The sequence below is a fragment of the Trichosurus vulpecula genome, chromosome 5 (assembly GCF_011100635.1).
Source record: "Trichosurus vulpecula isolate mTriVul1 chromosome 5, mTriVul1.pri, whole genome shotgun sequence".
NCBI lineage: Eukaryota > Metazoa > Chordata > Mammalia > Diprotodontia > Phalangeridae > Trichosurus > Trichosurus vulpecula.
This window is the reverse complement of record NC_050577.1, coordinates 148,675,300-148,697,069: the sequence shown is the minus strand read 5'-3', so window position 1 is coordinate 148,697,069 and position 21,770 is coordinate 148,675,300. Positions and strand designations below refer to the sequence as shown.

The following is a 21,770-nucleotide window of genomic DNA, read 5'->3' as shown; positions in this document are numbered from 1 at the left end:
AAGGCAGCTCTCATGTTATGATGAAGGCTCAAGGGATGATGGGCAATAACAAACAAAGCACAATCTTTGTAACTTCCTGATAAGCAGCATCTTACCACAAGCACAGGCCTGTCCTCTCTAAGCCAAATGAGAATATAGCTGATGGGTGAAGGAGGGACCAGATGACCTACGTGACCGTAAGCATTGGCAAATAACATCTTAGTGCTCGTAAAAGATACCTTTAAGGAACAGACACATCTGGCTAAAAGGGTGACTTTGGCAGCACATTTCTTTACTTTAGCTCCAACATATCAAAAAGTGTGCGCTGGGAGTCAATAGAGCATCTACTTAGGAATGCCCTTCAGTAAGATAACAATGAAGCACTTATAGACATAATGTTTCCTTTTAAGTCAAAAAGAACATTCATTTGGTACAAATAGGGCAAGAAAGGGAAATTCCCAGTTTCCATAACAATGCGTGAGCTTTACTTTCTACTGAACTATCTTGTTCTTCATAGGAGAGACTACAATACAAAGACTAATATAGGGCTAAGCTTGGAAATAAGAAAACAAGTACTAAATCCCAGGCACTAAACTCTTTTCAAATGACTTAATCAACCAATAAGTATTTATTAAGTATCTATTACATGCCTGGCATTGTACATGTGTGTATATATATGTATGTGTATACATACAATATACATACCATAAACATAAAGTGAACAATTACAAGTAAATACAAAGTGGTCTCATACAAGATAGTGTGGAGGAAGGGCACTTGAAGCTGAGGGGGCGAAGGGCAGGAAACAGTAAAGGATTCAGGTAGAAGGAGAGAGGGAGCCTGTAAGGAGGAGGTAAGAAGAAAGTCCCTTTCAAGCACGAGGACGAGACAATGTAAAGGCATGGAAACGTGAGTGATGGAGTAGACTGAGAGAAACTATGAGAAGAACAATCTGACTGAATCTAAGAGTGTGGGAGAAAAGGAACATTCAGTGAGGCTGCAGAGAGAGACTGAGGCCAGGATGTGTAGGCATTTAAAATCTAAACAGGAGATTTCTAGAGGAAATGGGAAGCTACCAGAGTTGACTGAGTACATGGTTGGAGATATCTTTAAGGAAAATTAATTTAGCAGCAGTGTGTAGGATGGATTAGAGTGGTAAGACATTTGAGGCAAGGAGACCAATTAGGAAACTGTTACAATAACCTAAGCAAGAGGTGAGGAGAACCTGAACTAAGGTACTAAATAGCTGTGACTAGAGAAAACATGTTGGATTTGAGAGACATTGTAAAGGTAGAAACAACAAGATCTGGCAAATGAATGGATATGGGGGGGTGAGAGAAAGTGAGAATTCAAAGATAATGTTGAGGTTACACACCTAGGTGAATGAAAAGATGGCAGAACCTTTGACAGATATTGGGAAGTTTCGAAGAAGGGATTGTTTGGGAGGAAATAATTCAATTTTAGACACTGAGTTTTAAATGTCTTTGGAAAAGTTTGAAATGTCCAACAGACAACTAGTAATACAGGACTAAAGGTCAAGGGAAAGACTACACTGGAGACATGCCCCGCCCCCGTTCCCTCCCCCCCCCCCCCCCCCCCCCCCGCCCCAATCATCTGCATAGAAATGATAATTAAACCTACAGGAACTAATGTTAACTAAGAGAAAGAGTATAGAGGGAGAAGAAGGGCTGGGACACAGCCCTGTGCATATTCTCAGTTAAGGGCCAGGATCCATCTCCCTTCTATAACAATCCATCTTCCACTCAGTTGTCCAATTGACCTTCTAAAGTCTGACCATGACACTCCTTTACACTCAGTAAACTCCAGTGGCTCCCTATCATCTCCAGGATCAAATATAATATCCTCTGTTTTGTTTTTAAAGTTCTTCACAACCTTCATAATCTCTTCCTAGCTTTCCAGCCTTCTTATATTTTACTCCCTTTTTACTTTCCAATCCAATGACACTGGCTTCCTTTGGTCTTTGTACACAACACTCCAGCTCCTGATCAAACCTTTTCCCTGGCTGTCCCCCATGACAGGAACTCTCTCTCCTCATATCTACCTCCTGGCCTCCTTCAAGTCTCAGCTGAAGTCCCACCTTCTGTAAGAAGCTTTTTCCAGTCTGCTTTCATTTTAGTGTCTTCCTTTGGAAACTATCTCCAAATTATCCTTTATATATTTTGTTTGTACATAGTTGCAAGCATACTGTCTCCCTCATTGGACTGTGAATTCTCTTCCTATCTTCACCAGCAGATGACGTTATCACCACCACCACCCTCATCATCACCATCATCACTATCTGTCTCTCTTGAATAAATAAACAAATGAATGAATGAAGTGTATTCTTCCATTCCTTTCAATATACCATAGTAATTTCTAAAAGCAAATGATAGTGGAGATTTCTTCAGTAGGATTACAGCTTTTTTTGTTATTATAAATTAGAACTTCCAAGAAATAATTCACCATGACATTTCTGTTGCCAATTTGTTTATACAACTCATATATTTTTCTTCAGTTTCTAAAAACCTGGATGTGCACGTATGATAATAACCCAAGAGGATATGGGCACAGAATGGCAAAGGAGAAGTCTTTAGAATGGAAAGACTCTCAAGAATAGAGACTGAGAGGTATGGAAATCATAGGTATAATGTCATAAAAGATGGACTCATAAATCTGGAGAAAAACTTGATTAAATGGGGAAAAAATAATCCCTATCATATATTTTGAAGTATACTAGCTTATATAAAAGCATGCATCAAAAATTACCCAATTTTTAGACCATGAATAAATTTTAGCAAGAGCTGGGAAGACTTCAAGGGCTGTAGCCAAGACAGAGGAGTACCAGAAGCACTAAGCTGAGCTCTCCCAACATACTCCTCCAAACAACTTTAAAATAACACCTCAAATAAAATTCTGGAGTGGCAGAGTCAAAAAAAAAAGTCAGGGTGAGACATTTTTTCATCACAAGACAACTTAGGAGGTTGGAAAGAGAGATTTGTGACACTGGGGTAGAGGCTGGCCCAAAGTCCAAGTGGATGAAACATCAGTGGTGGGACTAGGTGGTGGAGACAGAAGCACCAGCAGCTTCAGGAGCGCTCAAACCAGAGACAGTAAGGGGACCTGGCAATCTGGCAGAAAGAGATTACAGGGGACCTCTGTGCTAGCACTGAATGTAGGACCAGATGTCATTTGGCAAGTCCATTGCCTCTAGCCAGTTCTAGGTCATAGTTCAAGGGTGGGGAGAAATACTTTCAGTAAAGAGGGAGAGAGCCCTGAGGGGCAATACTGCTTTTGGTCACAAGGGAAGCAGAAGCCTTGAGAAACAGTATCACTTTCAGTACCAACAGAGCAGGGGTTTTGAGGAGCAGTATCACTTCTGGTCCCAAGTGATCAGGGACCCTAAGGAACAGTACAGTAGGGATCAGGGAACTTTCTAGGGTAAAGACCAGATTATAGACCAGGAGAACAGTGACTATATCTCTCCCTAGATCACAGTACTGTGGAGGCACCGAAAACTCCCAAACCCCCAGAACCAGCTCTGGAAAAAAAGCTGTGTGGAAAAAGCCTGAAACTAGAGATAGTGCCCCTCTCTTCCCTGCCCCCCCTCCCCACCAGGAAGACAGCAAAACTTTAACATAAAGCTCAAAATCAAGAAACAGAGTGGTAAAATGAGCAAACAACAAAAAAAGAACCTGACCATAAAAGTCTACTAGGGTAAAAAGGAAAATCAAGACAAAAACTCAGAAGACAATGAAATAAAACAGCTACAATCAAAGTCTCAAAAAAATGTAAATTGCCTAGTAGTACCACATTTCCAACTATATTACAAAGCAATAATCATCAAAACAATCTGGTACTGGCTAAGAAATAGAGTGGTAAATCAGTGGAATAGATTAGGCACAAAATACACAGTAGTAAATTACCATAGTAATCTAGTGTTTAATAAACCTAAAGATTCAAACTTTGGGGATGGAATTCAATTGCTGACACAAATTACTAAGGAAACTGGAAAGCAATTTGGCAGAAACTAGGTAGAGACCAACATTTCACACCAGATACCAAGATAAGATCAATATGGGTACATGATTTAGATATAAAGGGTGATATAATAAGTAAATTAGGGGGGGGGATAGAAAAATGTCCTTGTCAGACCTATGGATAAGGGAGGAGTTTATAACCAAACAAGAGACAGAGAGGATCAAAGGAAGTAAAATGGATAATTTTGATTATACATAATTAAAAAGCTTTTGCATAAACAAAACTAATGCAGCCAAGATGGGAAGGAAAATAGAAAACTGGGTAAAAAAAATCTTTACAACAATTTTCTCCGATAAAGGGAATGAACCAAATTTATTGGACCATTCCCCAGTTGATAAATTGTAAAGGACATGAACAGGCAGTTTTCAGAAGAAACCAAAGTTATCAATAATCACATGAAAAAATGCTCTATATCACTACTGATTAGAGATATGCAAATTAAAACAACTCTACAGTACCACCTCACACCTATCAGATTGGGCAGGATGGTTTCAGAAGACTTATATGAACTCATGAAAAGTGGGGTGTACAGAGCTAAGAGCCAGGAGAATGTTTTACATAGTGATGGAAGTAGGAGGTTGAATGGCTGTGTTGGCTACTCTGACTGGAAAGGTGGTCTAGGACAATTCCAGGGAATGCATGATGGGGGAATGCTGGTAAACAGAGGGAAAAAAGAGAGGGAACTGGTAAACTCTGAATGCAGATCGGGGCATGCATTTTCAATTTGTTTTTTCTTTCTTTTTTTTTTTTTAATCTGTGTTTCTTGTTGCAGGGTGGCTGGATTGAAGGTATGTTTTTCATGACTTTACATGTATAGTTGGTGTCAGGTTGCTTGGCTTCTTGAGAAGAGGGAAAGGGCAGGAAAAGAGGAGAGAATATGGAACTCATGATTTTAAAGACTTAAAAAATTGTATGTAATTGGGAAATGTTTAAAGAAATAAATAAAAATATACCAAACAAAAAAAAGTTGGTACTTCAAATGTGAGATCCTAATCCAACAACTGGTAGAAACAAATCATATCAATTAAGATATTCAATTTAATTCAATGAGCATTCATTAAGCACCTACGTGACAGGAAAGGGATATGAATCATAAAGGAGTAAAGAAGCCTAGAAGGAATGGTCAGATATATCCAGGAGAGAGCAAAGACATGAAAATCCAAGGTCTCAAAGATACAAATATAAGAAACATTCCTTGCCCCCAAGGATCTTATACTCTGCTCAGCAGAGTGGGGAATAATATGTATATGATAAAAATAAAATATACACAAGTAAATAAATAGAAATTTCAGAGGATAAGAAAAAGTTTGATGTAGGAAGCTTAAGGGAAATAGGAATTTCACAGGGAAGAAGTAAGGAGATACCACATTTTAAGCACAGGAACGCAAACCACATGGTTGGGAAATGGAATACTGTAAAGCAGGAGCAACAAATGGGCCAGTATGGCTGGAAGGTACAATTTGTGAAGAGGAGTAACAGCCTGGAGCTATAGGTTAGGATCTATCTTTCTGTGAAGTGCTATAAACAACAAAAAGAAGAGTCTAAATTTAACCTAAAGGCATTGGAAACCACTGAAAATGCTTTGGTAGGAGATGGACATGGCCACAACTATGCATTAAGAGCAGCAATTTCAAGGCTCTCTGGATGATAGATTAGAGAAGAAAGATCAATAAGGATGTTATAGTCTACTTGAGAGGTGATGAGAGCTTGAACTGGGATGGTGCCAAATGACTGGATACATCCAGACATATGAAAAAGCATCTTATGAGGATAGAATTGATAAGACTCATAACTTACTGGATATGGGAGAGGGAGGAAAAGGGAGAGTGAAGACTGATGTTACAAACCTAGATAACTATAAGGATAGTGATTCTCTCAATAGAAATAGACATGTCAAGAAGGGGGTGGACAGGAGAAAGATAACGATTTCTAATTTAAACATGATGAGTTTGAGATGCCTAAAGGATATCTAAGTGGTAATATCTGGAACACAGTTGGGGATGTAGGACTAGAGCCGAGAAGAGAAATGAGAACTGGATACATAGATGTAAAAGTAATGGGAGCTGATGAGGTCACTGAAAGATATAAAAAGAAAGAAAACCTAGGATAAAGTCCAAGGATACACTGATACAATAGGAAAGGGATAAGAATCACCAAGGAGTAAAGAAGGCTAGAAGGAATGGTCACACATACCAAGAGAGAACAAAGACATGAAAATCCAAGTACAAGATAATGTATCCAGAAGAAGGGGGTGATCAAAACTGTCAAACATTGAACAGAAATCAAGAAACATTGACAGTGAAAATATCAAAGGATTTAGCAACGGAGATTGTTGGTAATCCTGGAAATTGCAGTTTCCATAGAGTGTGGGATCACAAGCTAGTTTGTAAAGGGTTAACGCAAGTGAACAGGGGAGGAAGAAGTAGAGGCAATAAGGTACAAATAGCTCTTTCTTTGAGTTGGCTGCCAAAGGGAGGAGACATATAGGCTTGCAGCTTGAAAAGACAGCAGGGTCAAGTGAAGACTTTTTCAGGTTGAGGGAGACGTAGGAAGATTTGTGCACAGTAGCAAATGAGCAAGGAGATAAAGGGAAACTGAAATTAGGAGAGGGGATGAATAAAAGGGCAAGTACTTGGAGGAAACAAGAGGGGATAGGATCATAAGCACAAGCAGAAAGGTCAGTCGTAAAAAGACAAAGGCCCATCTTTTAATCTAAGACTAAAGAAAAAGAGTTCAAGAAAATAGTAGATGATGTTGAGGGTGCACTAAATGGGGAAAAGAAGAAACTTACAATAAAGAGCCTCAATATGCTTAGTAAAGTATGAGGTGAATTCGTCTCCTGAAAGAGGGGAGGAAAGAGAGATACAGGTAGCTGGATGAAAGAAGAGAAGGTTTAGGATAGAAGTTCTAAAGTGTGTAACAGGGAGTCTATCATAAAAGAGTAAAAAAGATTGTTGCACAGCAGCAGTTGAGATTAGATAACAAATTTACAGTAGGTCCATTAAGCATAATTGTGTGACTTGAAGCATTTACCAGCACATGAACAGGAATGAAGAAGGAGGGTGCCGGCAGTAATTCAGAGCTAGGGTTTAGAAATGGATGAGGCAGGAAGTATCCCTTTAAATGTCTAAATCCTCAGTGCTTAGAATAGTATCTGGCATGTCATAAACACTTAGTAGATGGTCTTTTATTTATTCATTTATTCATCCATCCATTCATGTAAGAGAGCAATATGAATTGTTCGTGGAGCAAGACTGGAGCCAAATCACAGAGAGTATTAAATGGCAGGTTGAGGAATTTGTATAATGCTCCATATTATTTTTTTTAATCCAACAAACGAAAAGAAAGCACGGCTTCATTTTCCCCGAATCCTCAAAGTAAATCCTTATTTCTAAACCTTAATGTAAAAAAGATAACTCAGTAAGGTATCACTTGTGCCCAAGTTACAGTTTTTAGTGTAGACTTTGGATGGTGATAACAGAAAATTTTAATCCTTACAGCTCTTCAGCAGCCAATATGAATTGAAATGGTTATTAATTACTGAAGGAGTACAGTCTTTAGACATAATCTATCACAATCAATGATAATATGAAGTCCTTGACAAATATGCCCTGCAAAAAAGGTATCTTCCTTTGGGTAGACACAAAATAATCTTTAAAGGAAAGCAGCATGATGACAGACAAAAAGACAGACCACAAAGTTCTTGCTCAGGACCATGAAATGTCAAATTATGCCACAGTCCACAAATAACAACAGTGTTAACATTTGTCAAAATGGAGTTTGGAAGTGGTGTTGGAGGGATGGTAGTAAATCTATTCTAACTTAATGGAAAGCAAGACAGACAAATATCATACAAGATACAAGATAGCAGAGAGAGTTATGATATTCTTTGGACTCAATCTATAAATTTATCAATGTGGGAATGAATTCCCTCAATTGAGGCACATCATCAATTGCTCTGTAAATGTGAGTCTAAAGAAAGAATATTTCTCATTTTCCCTTAATATCCTGTTCCAATATATAAGATCCCTTAAGATAACAAAATTCGCCTGCAATCTGTGGGACACTGCCATTACAAATGGGAAGCTATATCTTTAACGATCTCAATCAAATGAATTACTAAACTCTGGACACTGAGAATGGTAAAGTGTGTTCTTACCATACATGCCGTACTCCAAATATCAGCAGGTGTACTGTAACCAGCTCCTATTAAAACTTCTATGGATCTATACTGACGAGTCTGAATATCTTCTGTGAAGTGCTTGTGCTGGAATGGAAGGAGCAGCATTAAAGATGTTAAAAAATAAAAATTCTAAACAAGCAACAGTCATAAAAATACGTTAAAAGAGATACTCCCTACTTACCACCCAGCAGGCATTTCCCAGATCAGCAATTTTAACTCTAATTTTATCTGCATTCCTTGGATCCAGGGGATTCACCAACAAGTCAGCAGCCCGGGTTTTTGCTGGCATAAGCAAATTGTAAGACAGTAATTGTGACAAGCCATTTTCAGTGTCCGAATAAAATTTTCATTTCTAACCAATCTAAATTCAGAGAAGGTTGGGGATGCTCTAGGAAATGGAAATATTAAACACTCTGATCAGTCCTGTTTTAGAATATCCACTGAGATCACTATACCATTTGGTCACAATGTAGGAGCTTGCTATACTTCTGATTTTTCCCCAGTGAAGGTGAAGAAGTTGGTGTGAGATCTTTGATCAGAATGCTGATTCAGTGTGTACTCTTGTAGACAGGATAAGCTTCCTTCTACATGTTCTACTCCAAATCTATAAACCAAGGGGTTAATTCCTCAAGAAATCAGCAAAAAAAAATTATTAGGTACAGCACTTGCTTTGTAAGATACCACTGATAGTGATATCATATATAGGCATGGTTTATTTCCCTTACCTTAGTGGTATGATATCAAATTAGTTGACAATGAGGAACTTTGAGATACTGGGATAAAAGATATGATATAACATTGTGATTTCCTTACTTCCAACCCCTATCGTGATCTGAATACTCAAGAGTTCAGGAAGCAACAGTAGACAACCTAGGCTTTTTCAATATAGATTTCTGAATGGCTTTTTACAGAACAAAAAGAGAATCTTACTTATTAGAGATTGAGAACCCCATGTAAAAAAGACCCTTTTGTTTCACTGAAAACTAGCACTTATTCAAGATTTCATTAGACGATAACCATTCTCTAGAAACACTACAGAAGGACATTCTGATTCATGAAATTTAAAAGTAGGTTTTCAGTAACTTCAACCATCATTTCCAAAAAGACTCAGCCCTGGCCTTCCCCTAACACACATCCACACTGACAACTACTCACAGAATTATTTTTACCCAGATATCTCACTAATTATTAAAATGCAACATTGTCAAAGCTAAATTCATTATCATTTGTCCTAATCTTGCTCTGTCGGTCAGTTAACAGGTAATTATTAAGTGCCAGCCACTGTACTAAGCACAAGGGATACAAAAGAAAAGTCCCTGACTTTGAGGAACTAACATTTTAATTAGAAAGACAACAAGAAAAAAGTATACATACAAAACATATACCATGTAAATGGAAGATAACTATAGAAAGACTCTAGCAGTGGGGGAGGAAAAGGAGAAAAGGGCTCAAGTAGGAGATGAGATTTGAGCTGAGGCTTAAGGGAAGCTAGCAAAGCTTAAAAGGAATAGGGGAGAATATTCCAGGCAGGTAAGAACAGGCAGTAGAAAGGAACAGAATTTGAAGATGGAGTTTCCCATGTGAGGAGAACATGGTCAGTCAGTGTCAGTGGATCACAGGGTAAACGTAGAGGAATAAAAAGCAAAAAGACTGCAAAATAAAGAAGGGTTTAAATTGTAAAGGGCTTTATATGCAAAACAGATTTGATATTTGATCCTGCAATTTAAAAAGGTCATTATGACAGGAGGGAGGGATGGGCTGCAGTGGTAAGGAGATATGAGGCAGGGAGACCAACCAGAATGCTAGACAGTCATAGAGGTATGAGGTAATGAGGTTCTGATAGGGCTGGCTGGTGTTTTAGTGAAAAGGACATATCTCTGTATATGTAAAGACAAAAATTTGAAAACAGATTGGAGATGTGAGGTAAATGAGAGTGAAGATTTGAGGGTGAATGGCCAGAATAAGAGGAAAGCTAAGAGTGCCCTCAATGGTAATGGGGAAATTTGAAATACGGGGAAAGATACTAAGTTCAGTTTAGGACATGTTCGATTTGAACATGTTAAATATGTTCAGTCAAAGAAGAGGCAGTTGGTAAACGCAGACTAGAGGTCAGGAAAGAGACTAGGGCTTAAAGGTATAGATTTGAGAATCATATGCATCAGGATGATAATTGAAGCTACTGGAGCTGAGATTACCAAGGAAGAAAGTAAAGAGGATTAGTGAGAATGACATGGATGAAGATCAAAAACAGGAGACTGAGTAAGAGCACTCAGACAGACAGGAGGAGAACCAGGAGAGAGCAGTATCAGAACTTAGAAAGAATATCCAGGAGAAAAAAGTGATTAATAATAGCATCAAAGGCTACAGAAAGATCAAGAAAAATGTGGATCGAGGAAAAAGTCATTAGATTTGGCAATTAAGAGATCATTGGTAAATTAGACCATCTTCTTCTTGATCATATAAGCAACAAGATAAAAAACTAAACAATTTCTCTGATTTCCATAAGCTCTTAAACCTCTTCAAAACAGAAATTGTGCTCCAAAGACAAAGCAACTTCAGGACTAGGACACCCAGATTCCAAAAGAAAGTTAAACAAACAAACAAACAAGTCAAGAACTGGTTTACTGATCCTTATCTCTGTAAGCACTCCTCTCCCACCTACTATGCTACCTGCAGCAAGGCTGCAATAGCAGACCCAAGGACTAGACACTGGCTTATAAAACTCATTCCCACACCAGAGTTCTCCCTCCCTTTTCCCAGTGCTATAGAGACTCCAGCTCCAGGTTGTGGAAGATTTCTCAGTGTGTGTATTCTATGCAGTACTCCACCAAGCCTAAGGAAAGGAGTGAATATAGCACTGGGGCCAGTTCTGACCATCCAAGTCAGAAGGGGCAGAGATCTAGGTTTGGTGAACTATAAATTGTGCAGTATGGGAGGAGGCAGAGATACTTTGAGATCCCGCTCCCAAGAAAACCACAATCAGAAGGGAGAGAGTTTATAAGTGATAAGAAAAATAAGGGCAGAAGGGCACTAAATTACTGAAGATTTCAGGAAAAACATTCAAAGACCTTGAACATAAAATCAAAAGGAAAAACAGTAACAACAGAAGGAAATATGACATCCAGATGTATTAAACTACTTCAAGTATCTGTGAATGAAAAACAAAGGAAAATTATCCAACACTTGATGAGACAGCCCTCTGGAATATGATGCTGTTCCTGAGTGGTTTAAAAGAGAAATGATAACAATGAAAACAGAATTAAATGGCCTACACAGCAAAAATAAGCAGAATAAAAAAACTCGAATAGGCAATGGCAAACTCCACCAAAGAAAAAAGAGCAAGAATAACAGATTGGGGATACAAATTCATATAAGTAAAGGACAACCTAGAAGAAGAGGGGCAAAAACAAGAATGTTAAGAGAAAATATGTTCACTTTTGCAAACAAAACATCGCGATTTTGAAGATAGTCCGAACAGAGACTACCTAAGGATGATAGGTCTTCCAGAAAAGCATGATAAGACAAAAAACCTTAATATCATAATGAAGGAAATTATAGAAGAAAATTGCTTAGCACTAAACATAGAAAACAAAATTCTGATTGAAAGAATTCATAGACTGCCTCCAGAAAAATAAAAAGGCTGCAAATTTCAAGACACAAGATGGTTCAGTTTTACCACGCAACTCACAAACAATAAATTCCGCAAATTATCAGGAGAAACACTTTCAAATACAAAGGAAAAGATATTCGAATAATGCAAGATTATTCTATAGCCACTAGAAAAAGGAGGAGCAAATGAAATAAGGAGTTCCAAAAATCAATAGAGTTCAGGATGCAGCCCAGAATGACCTCTTCAGCAAATCTGAGTTTAACCATACATGAAAAAAAAGATCGATGTTCAAAAGAAAAAATTTGAAACTTTTTTTAAGAAAGAAAATCATAATGTAAGAGATTTGCTTTGCAAATATCCCAAACAACAGAAATACAGGAGGAATGGATAAATGCAGTAGGCAAGGACAGCAACAGTGACAAAAGGAACCAGTAATAAACTATTTTTCTAAATGTACTCCAAGGAGACAGAGGTGAAGGTAGAAATTCGGTAAAGGTAACAATGAAGGGACAGAGCAGAACCTAGCAACAACTTGCCTACAAGTGTATCAATACTTTTTTGTCAGACATTACAACATGAACAGGGAACATAAAAGGTGAGAAGGGAAGCAGGGGATTGATTAGAGGGGAGTGTGTGAAGTGCTAGCAATGAAGGGAAGGTGACCTCTGTGGTTCCAGAAAGAGAAGAGACTATAAGGGAGTAAGTGCTCCACTATCATGTACTCATTGCCCAAAAATCTCCAGTAGCTCCCTACAGTCTCCTGAAGAAATTTCAAATTCCTTTGCCTAGCATTTAATGTATAATTTGTAGTCTCATACTATTTTTCCAGACTTCCCTCATATATGAGTCATATTCTGTGCTCCACTCAAACTGGCCTACCTTCCACACTCCAACGCTATTTTATAATCTCCTACTTCTATGCCTTTGCTAATGCTGTTCTTTATGCCTAATCTGCTTTCTCATTCACCTTCTCATCTTGTTGGGCTGCTAGCCATCTTTCAGAGGGCAACTCAAATAAGACTTCTATAAAATTTGTCCTAATTCTCCCTTATCTTACAAAGCTCTCCAGTGGTGTGTATTATAGTTATCTGGGTTTGCAAGTCATTCCTACTCCTTAATCATTAAGTTCCATTAGGCAGGAACCATGTCTGTCTAAATTCCATCTTTTCTACATATTAAGTATAGTGCTCTACAAACAACAGATGTGTTAAATATTTGTTTAATTAATAAGCAAATGTATGTGAACTATACATTAAGTATAGGGCTCTACAAACAACAGATGTGTTAAATATTTGTTTAATTAATAAGCAAATGTATGTGAACTATACATTCAAACATTTATTATTATTATTAGCAGAATAGTTTTGTTGAGCGCATGTGATTCTTGAATTGCAGCCATGATTAGAAGTTGGAATATGATGGCTATTGATATATGTTCATATCCATAGATCATAGCCTGAAAGCAAGAAGAGATCTCACAGACCATTTAGCTCAACCTCCTGCTTTTATAAATGAAGAAATTGAAGTCCAGAGGAATTAAAAGACTAATTGATGGACTGGCTGCCCCAGGCCAAATAGGTGATAAGCAGCAGAACCAGGGTTCAAATCCAATCATAAATATATGATGAATGCACTGAACGGTGGCTTACAGTCTAAAAAATAATGTGTAAATCTCCCTGAAGACTCAGTATCATATGTTTATCTTCTTGCCAAGTAAGGCAGGTTAAAGTAACTTAATCTGAAGAAACAGACCCCCACTGGTGATGTGATCCCAAAATAAGCTCCTTCATCAGAGATGGGCAGAGAGAGAAAATGAAAAAAGTAGTGAATTCTGCAATTCCTGAAGAATTCCAGTGAAATCATCTGATGAAGAAAGAAGCTGAAGCTACTGACTTTATCATGTGCTTAGGTATTTTTTTCTTTCTTCCTCAATAACCTGGAGATTTCATTTATTTTCTACATACTTCAGTGTATTCATGACTTCATTAATATGGGAACCTCTTTAACAGTGTAGATCCCAATTCAGCCAAATCTTCACATCTGATGATTGTTATCTATTTCCCTGTTATTACAGATGATTGTGACCTTAGCTATACACTTGAGGTTATGTTCAATTGTTACTCTCTGTAAAATAATAGCAATGATCATAGATTTTAGACTCTAGAGCTATAACCATAGAAATTATCTTGTCCATCCTCTTCAATTTACAAATGAGGAAACTGAGAACCAGAGCGGTGATGGGGATTTGCCCAAGGTCACACAAGTACTAAAAGCAGCAGACCTGGGATTTGAACTAAGGTCCTACAGTTCCAAATCCAGTACCCTTTCCATCAACTGTATTTAATACAATTAAACTATGAGAAAAAATATAAATGGTGACCGTACTTTCATAACCTGATTACACATTTTTCAGTCTACTTTTAATCGCTAAACAAATTATCAAAATATGATTATATTGCTGATAATTTTCCAGTTCAAAAAGACTAATAAAGTGAAAATTATCTCAATGTGAAACTTTTTCCAAATGATACAATATAATTAGAAAATGTGAACTGATGATGCAAAATGATATTATAGCTAAAGTGCTAGACTTTGGAGTCTGGAAGACCTCGGTTCAAATCCCACCTCTGACAATTACTGGCTGTTCAGCCCTAGACAAGTCACTTAACCACTCTGAGTTAAAGTTTCCTCATCTACTAAATAAGAGGATTAGATGGCTTCCCAGGTCCTTTCAAGCTCTAAATTTATGACCCCATGATCCTTGATACAGAGAGAAATAAGCAGAACCAAGAGAACAATTACACAACAACTATAATAACATAAAGGAAAACATACACAATGACTTGAGAATTCTGACTGATGAATTGAACAAATAATGACGTCTGAAGGCTAACAGTGAAGCATGCTTCCTGCCTCTCAGCTAGAGTGGTGGACTAGAGAGGAGGACTGAGCCATACATTTTAAACATGCCCAGTATACTGAGATTTGTTTTACATGAGTATATGTATTTGTTACAAGGGAGAGTTGTATTGGTGGAGTTGGGATTACGGGAGAGGGGGTTGTTCAGTGGGAAGGGATAGTCACATTTTTTTAAAAAATGCAGAAGAGAATCCATGGAACACTTAAAAGAAAACCAACACTCACCAGGAGGTTTAAATAGGGTCAACCATGTGATTGATTTAGAAGATTAAAAAAACTAATGCAATTATAGACAATATTAAGAAAGGCATAATAACCAAAACAAGGAGGGTAAGAGTTTTACTCTACACTGTCCCCATTTAACTACCTCTTCCGATCTTGCCCAGGCTAGATGTAAAGCTGATTGCATTGAGGCTTTGGTCTGCTGTTTTCAACTTGGGCTAGTTTGCCCTTCCTTAGGAAGCTTGGTAGTCTCCACTCCAGTGGACTCAACATATTGCTGCCAGCCTTAGTGAGAACCCCTGACTGGCTTAGCTCAATGCAGTTAGAACTCTCAAATTCAAGTAATCCACCAGCCTCAGACTTTCTGGCAGGATTGCAAGTCTGTAGAACAATGCTTCTCAAAAAGATACAGACTATTTCTGGAGATAATTTTCTCCCCAAAGAGATACTATTAGCACTAATAGATGCAACAGGATACAACATGAAACGATTAAATCTGGGAAAGCTGCAGAACATATGTTCTTGGGCACTGGGAATCTTTAAAATTCTTTTTATAGATGTTATGACACTGATTTGATACAGAAAAAAACGAGTCTGTAATTCTTATTAGTTAAAAGGGAAAAGAATAGGTACAGATCTATGATTTCATTGATATAGGGAATTCCCAGATAAGAAAACTCCCTTAAACCAATTCAGATTGGCACTTTCTCTGCAGTTTATTTGATCTTCAAGGTTTGCTTAAAATATTTAGAAGTGTATTGGCCAGCATCATATAGCTAGTATGTGAAAAAAGGCAGAACTAGACCTAGATCTACCAAGCTGGTTCACCAGGCTGCCTCTGTAAGCGTTGAAAGTTAAAAGACTCATATAAAACATATTCTCAAGACTTCAAAAAGTCTGAAATGGATTTACAATCAGAGTAAGAGAAAGTCCAAGGGCAGTGACTCTAACATTTCATTTGTCCACAAAAGTTCTTGGTATGTGCTCCCCCAAATGAAAAGTACTAATATGTTCACATGCCTTTCCTCCACCACTTATCCTTTTTAAAAGTTCTAGTATGCCTTTTTTCAGGCAAAAAAGCAGCTAGTTGAGAGGAGAAGCACTTACTTTTTGGCAGATCTCCAGTACTGGATGCCGAAACTGTTCTGCTCCTGTCATGAGATGGACTGTTTTCTTCTTGCTCAGTTAGAGCCGATCCATCCGAAACTGCAGAGCCACAGGCCACAGACTCTAAAGCCCCAGAAAACATTGAAGCTGTAAACTCTGAAAACTGTGCCTCAGGAATTTTATGTCGTCCATTTGGCAAATCACCATTAAATTGTTCATAGGAGCTACTATACGTATAATCGCTTTCTGCATTTGGCTCATCAAGATTATATTCCTCTGGATTTGGGCACTCTTCCTCATCATCTTCTTCATCTTCTATTTGTTGTTCCAATAAGAATGGGCCATTTTCAATATGGCCATTTGTTTTGGGGGATTCTATCCATGTAGGGTCTGTGTTGGCAAGTTCCTGTTCAACATCATCATCATCTTTTTCTGTGTTTTCTTTTTCAGTATCTTCTTTCTCCTCTTGATCTTCAGTTTCACCTTAAAAAAATTAATGTGTTAAGAATGATTATTTCATATTTCTTTCTGAAAAGACACTTAACTCTTCAAGAAAAAATTTAACTGACTTTAAAACTAAATATATATATTTATATGAAATATCAAGAATTGAAGACTTATCAGGATTTTTTAAAAAAAGAACCTGAGATATGCTTTTGTTATGTTCTTGTTTTCCTTACCCCTTTCATCCTAGCACACTTCATTCCTCAAAAAAGAACACTTTTAAATAAAAAAAATTATTAATAAAATATTATCACAGGTATAGCAGGAAAACGAAGTACCCAACTCCTTTGGAATTTTTTGTCTTGAGCATTGAACACTAGGATCTGAGCCAACATATGTTGTAGTTGTATCACTATCTTGTTTCCCCAAATGCTCAAAAAGTAAAAAGACATTTACAAAGTACCATGGAAACAAGTATAATACCAAGTGGAAACTAGTCAATTAATTTTGGATACATTACAAATATGTGATTATTAAACATGAAGACCTGATAGATCATTGACCACAAGCCACTTCCCCATCATAAATTTTCATTTATTTTTAGTAAGGCTGGACACAAGAGGCTTCACTGACCATCATCATTTGCAGGTTCTTCATCAGCTGCCTCCTTCAATCCTGCTGTTTTTAGTTTTACTTCTGGGTGGTATTCATCTTCCTGATCATTCGTGGGTATAGTTGAAGTGATGTTCTCTTCTATTTTTTTCCTTTCAGCTTCTCGCTCCAGTTCTTCTATTTCCTGAAGGCGTTTTTCCAAAAGCTCTGCCTGCCTTTTCTGTTTTTTTTTTCAGTTTTTTCTTTTTGTTTTTAGATATTTTTCCTATCTACAACATTTTAAGAAAACACCACAGGTCAGTTTACTATTCTTTTGAAGCAATTTATAGCAACATGATGGCTAGCAGCATAGCAAAAATAAAAAAAAAATTTTTCTACATAAACCTTCTCTCTTACTTAAAATTCTGCAAAACTAGAAAAGGGAAAGATAGTTGACTAAGACCATGTTTTATGTGTGCCATCTGGAGATTTTTTTGTGCTGTTTTGACAGGGAAAGAACTGAATTGACTATGTCTTGTCCATCCAGCCTACAGTGTCTTCACTATGCTCAAGAATTCTAGGCTTTGAATACAACTTGTATGCCAAAAGAATTAATTTTGGTCAATACAAAGTACTGTTTTCTACTAGTGTTTCAATACCTCATCCAGTGTTGCTGCTATTAGTAAAGAAGAAATGAACTTATAGAAATCAAAACTAGGACTCAACTGGATGAAAAAAAGAGAAAAATAGTTAAAGCTGCTTTTACTTGCTTAGTTTTGGGGGAAAAAAAGACTCTTTTCTGTAAAGGTTGACCATCAACTTCACAAAGTGCTACAAACCTTCTCTATCATGAGTATGCTTCACTCAAGCCATAGCTATGTAGAGAAACTTTTCCAGTTATCTGCAGTCAATGGAATTTAGTTAGTATGGTTCCTCTTACATTTTAACTTGAAGGCAGGGCAATTGGGGTTAAGTGACTTGCCCAAGGTCACACAGCTAGTAAGTGTGTTAAGTGTCTAAGGCCGGATTTGAACTCAGGTCCTCCTGACTCCAGGGCCAGTGCTCTACTCACTGTGCCACCTAGCTGCCACTATATTTTAACTTCTAATGTGCACTGTGGTGCACTGCTGCATTCTAAGCTTCCGATCTATTATGCTAATGGACTGAAGGTCATTTGAACAATTCTATCCGACCTATCAACTAAAAGTATTTTGTTATTAGTTCTAAAAATTCAACCAGGTTCACATCTCCAAAGATAGGCTTAATTCTAAGTCTTATAATTTGTTTGAGTAAACTTAAGGATACTTAAACTGGAGTAGGTATTAAACAGATCAGTGCCTTCAAACAAGGCTCTTTGGTTTATGGAAAGTGTATAATGAGAACAGCAGCTACAAAAAGTAGTAGTATAAGGGTTAACTGCTCCCAAAACAAACAAACAAAAATGGGACTTGGGATAAACTTTATCAAATCAAAAACATTCCAGGGAAAACATATAACTGTTTTTATCATTAATCCCCAAACAAGGTAACAGTTCTGCTACTGAATGTTCAAGAAAATAACAAAATTAATTAATCTTGGCACAGAAGCATGAAATCTATGGAAAGCATCCCAACTGAGAGAGAGAGGCAGCCTTAGATAAGCAAGAGCACACCAGGACTAAGAAACACAGGGTAAGCATAAGGATAGCGTACTTTCTCAAAACATGAATAATGTTTATTTAAACGTACAAGAGATGTTAAACTAGAATGAGAAACTAGGACATAATGCTCCAAAAAAGGAATGCCTTAAAAGGGGTAAGGGACAAAAGGAAAAAAGGTCTAACAAGTAACTACTTGAAAGGTCAATATTTGAAACGACCAACAATAATCTCTTTTGACATGAAGATTAAGAGTATTGTTCAGATACTTACAGGCTTTTGTTGTGGAGCAGTACTCACTAAAATGAAACGAAATAAAATAATTAATATTTAGAGAAGGCTGCATATAAATTTTTACAAATGTGGTTTGAGTAAAAAACATAGTTCAATAGCTCTTCAAGTACCAGGCTCTTAAGTATAACAATGATCTCACTCATAAGGATCTAAAGAAAGTGCAAATGATAAGATATGAACAATAAAATTTCTCATAATATCCAGTATAATCCTGTTCATAGTAGTTTACCTGACTTAACCATTCCCAAAGCAATGACCAATGACATAATAAAACAATTCATAAATATCATGTATTCATAAATTTATTTTTCGTTAGTGAAACTATTGCTATCTTGGATATACAATGTGTTTTGAAATATACTGAGCATGTTTTTGTTTGACTGAAACAAATTAAATTGTTGTTGCTCAATCATTTCAGTCATGTCAAACTTTTCCTGACCCCATTTGGAGTTTTGTTGGCAAAGATCCTGGAGTGATATGCCATGTTCTTCTCCAGCTCATTTTACAGGTGAGGAAACTGAAGTAAATAGGATTAAGTGACTTGCCCAATGCCGCAAGGATAGTAAATACCTGAAGCTAGATTTGAACTCAGGAAGATGATTCTTCCTGACCCCAGGCTTGGCACTTTATCCGCTGTGCCATCTAGTTGCCCTGAAACATATTAAATACTTGGAGCCTAACTTATAAACAGATTCTTTTGTAGCCTAACAAAATTGAATAAAACAACTTCATAGCCTAAATCAGGACTGTCCAACCGCAGGTTTTTATTGAAACAATAGACAATACATCTTGATTTGCCATTTTAGTGAGAGCTCTGTGGTAGCTTGGCTTTGTTTACTAAAGCATTTATGTAAATTTCTATGCTTGTAGGCTGCCTACATAAATCACACCGCGGGCCACATGTGGCCCACAGGCCACCTTTTGGACAGCCCTGGCCTGAATGATACTCTTTTAACATAAAGGAGCAAATATATCTCCCAAACTGTCTCCGAGAATAACGTTGCTAACAAGCTGTAAGGGGCTAGTCTCGTATGTTATGGATCAAATGATGAAAACTGTTACTCAGATAACCTTAAAATGATGATAGACAATAGAATCATAAATTTAGGACTGGAAGAAACCTTAGAGGACAACTAATTCAAAGCCCCTATTTTACACATAAGAGAAACTGAAGCACAGCAATTACATGACATGCCCAGGGTCACACAGCTATTTAGTATCTGAGGTAGGATTGAACCTGTGTCTACCTGACTACAACCTCAGTGTTCTAGCCATTAAGCATACTGCTTCTCTGCAGCATAATAGTGGATAAAATCATATAAAATTGTTCTCTGTTACCTGTACATAATTGAAAGTCAGAAGCAATATTGACTTTATTTTAACTAGAGTTTGAATCAGGTCCATCACCTGCTGAGCCAGAAGGAGGAGGAGCACCTGCTTTCTGCCACTCTGTGGCCTCTGCCGCCATCCTACGTACATACGCATCATCTACACACATCAAAATGTTTTCTGGCTTGATATCAGTATGGATAATCTTGCACTTGCTGTGTAGATAATCTAAACCCTGCAGAACCTGATAACAATTAAAAAAATGAAGAGAAGAGAAAACAATCATGTGGCACGAAGGGCAGTTATTTTAAACAAAAAGACAATCATCAAAAATGGAATTCATTTCCTACACACAAATGCAAAATAAAGAAATACACACATTCCTCTTAGCACAATGTGTGGGACACAGTAAATGCTTAATACTTACTTTGTATTTCAAAACACAAACGATTTGGAGTGTGCCAGTGACTTAAAAGCAAACTCTCCCTATTTCTCTCTTCATGGAGAAATGGTTTATTTATTGACAAGAAATTTGTTCTTCCCATAAAAGACTTTGTGAATGAGTTTCAAAATAATAATTCTTTTCACAGCATGATATAATCTATAAATGTCGAAACTAATATCCAAATATTCTGAAAGTCAATTAAAGATCTTGACCACAACTAACAAGGAAACAGAAGACACAGTATAAGAAGGGCTAAAAGAGGCTGCTTGGTATAGCACAAAGTCTGCTGGATCTGGAATCAGAGACTTTAAAGTTTAAATCCTGGCTCTGATGCTTAATGCCTGCGGGAGTCTGAGCAAGGCCAGTTTCCTCATCTATAAGATGAGCAGAACAGCGAGGCAGAAAACACTTGCTACAAACCACAGCATCTCTAAAACCAAGTAAGTACTTTCTGAAGGCTGCTCTGTCCAAAAAAATCAGAGCTACATAATGTCCACGGAATGATGATAAATTTAGCCAGGTTTGTCCTAAGACAATTGACATGCCGTCTATTGCTACTTGAGTATAGGAGAGTAAATTACTAGTCAATACTACCCTAAATTTAAGTGTTTCCTCCTTTATGTACATATAGAATTAGATTTGGAGGTCCTCGAAAGAGAGGCTTAAATAGGGATTGATCAATCTATCTATATATAGAGAGATATGTCTATATATACATATATACATATACATGTGCATATATGTATATATACATGTGTGTATATACCTATGTGTGTATAAGAAAATTAGAAAGTTGCTGTCCTAATCTAAGTGTAATTCCTTCAGAGGTGTTTTTTGTTTCATCAAGGAAAGCAAGGATGATGAGAAAGATGATATTATAAAGGTACGCAAAAACTTGGATGGTTGAGACTGAGGAAAAGAACATCTAAAGGTAATTTGACTGAGATAATTAAAATTCTAAAAGACATTAAAA

The 21,770-nt window shown here is 37.2% G+C and overlaps 1 protein-coding gene across 1 annotated transcript in view; it reads right to left on the bottom strand.

Moving 5' to 3' along the window:
* Positions 1-21,770, bottom strand: part of SRPK2 (SRSF protein kinase 2) — a 281,169-nt gene that overhangs the window by 31,172 nt on the left and 228,227 nt on the right. Inside the window, 7 exon segments of the mRNA XM_036759032.1 lie at positions 8,177-8,284; positions 8,382-8,482; positions 16,059-16,541; positions 17,136-17,346; positions 17,348-17,383; positions 19,003-19,028; positions 20,431-20,596. Coding sequence (XP_036614927.1) covers positions 8,177-8,284; positions 8,382-8,482; positions 16,059-16,541; positions 17,136-17,346; positions 17,348-17,383; positions 19,003-19,028; positions 20,431-20,596 — 1,131 coding nt within the window.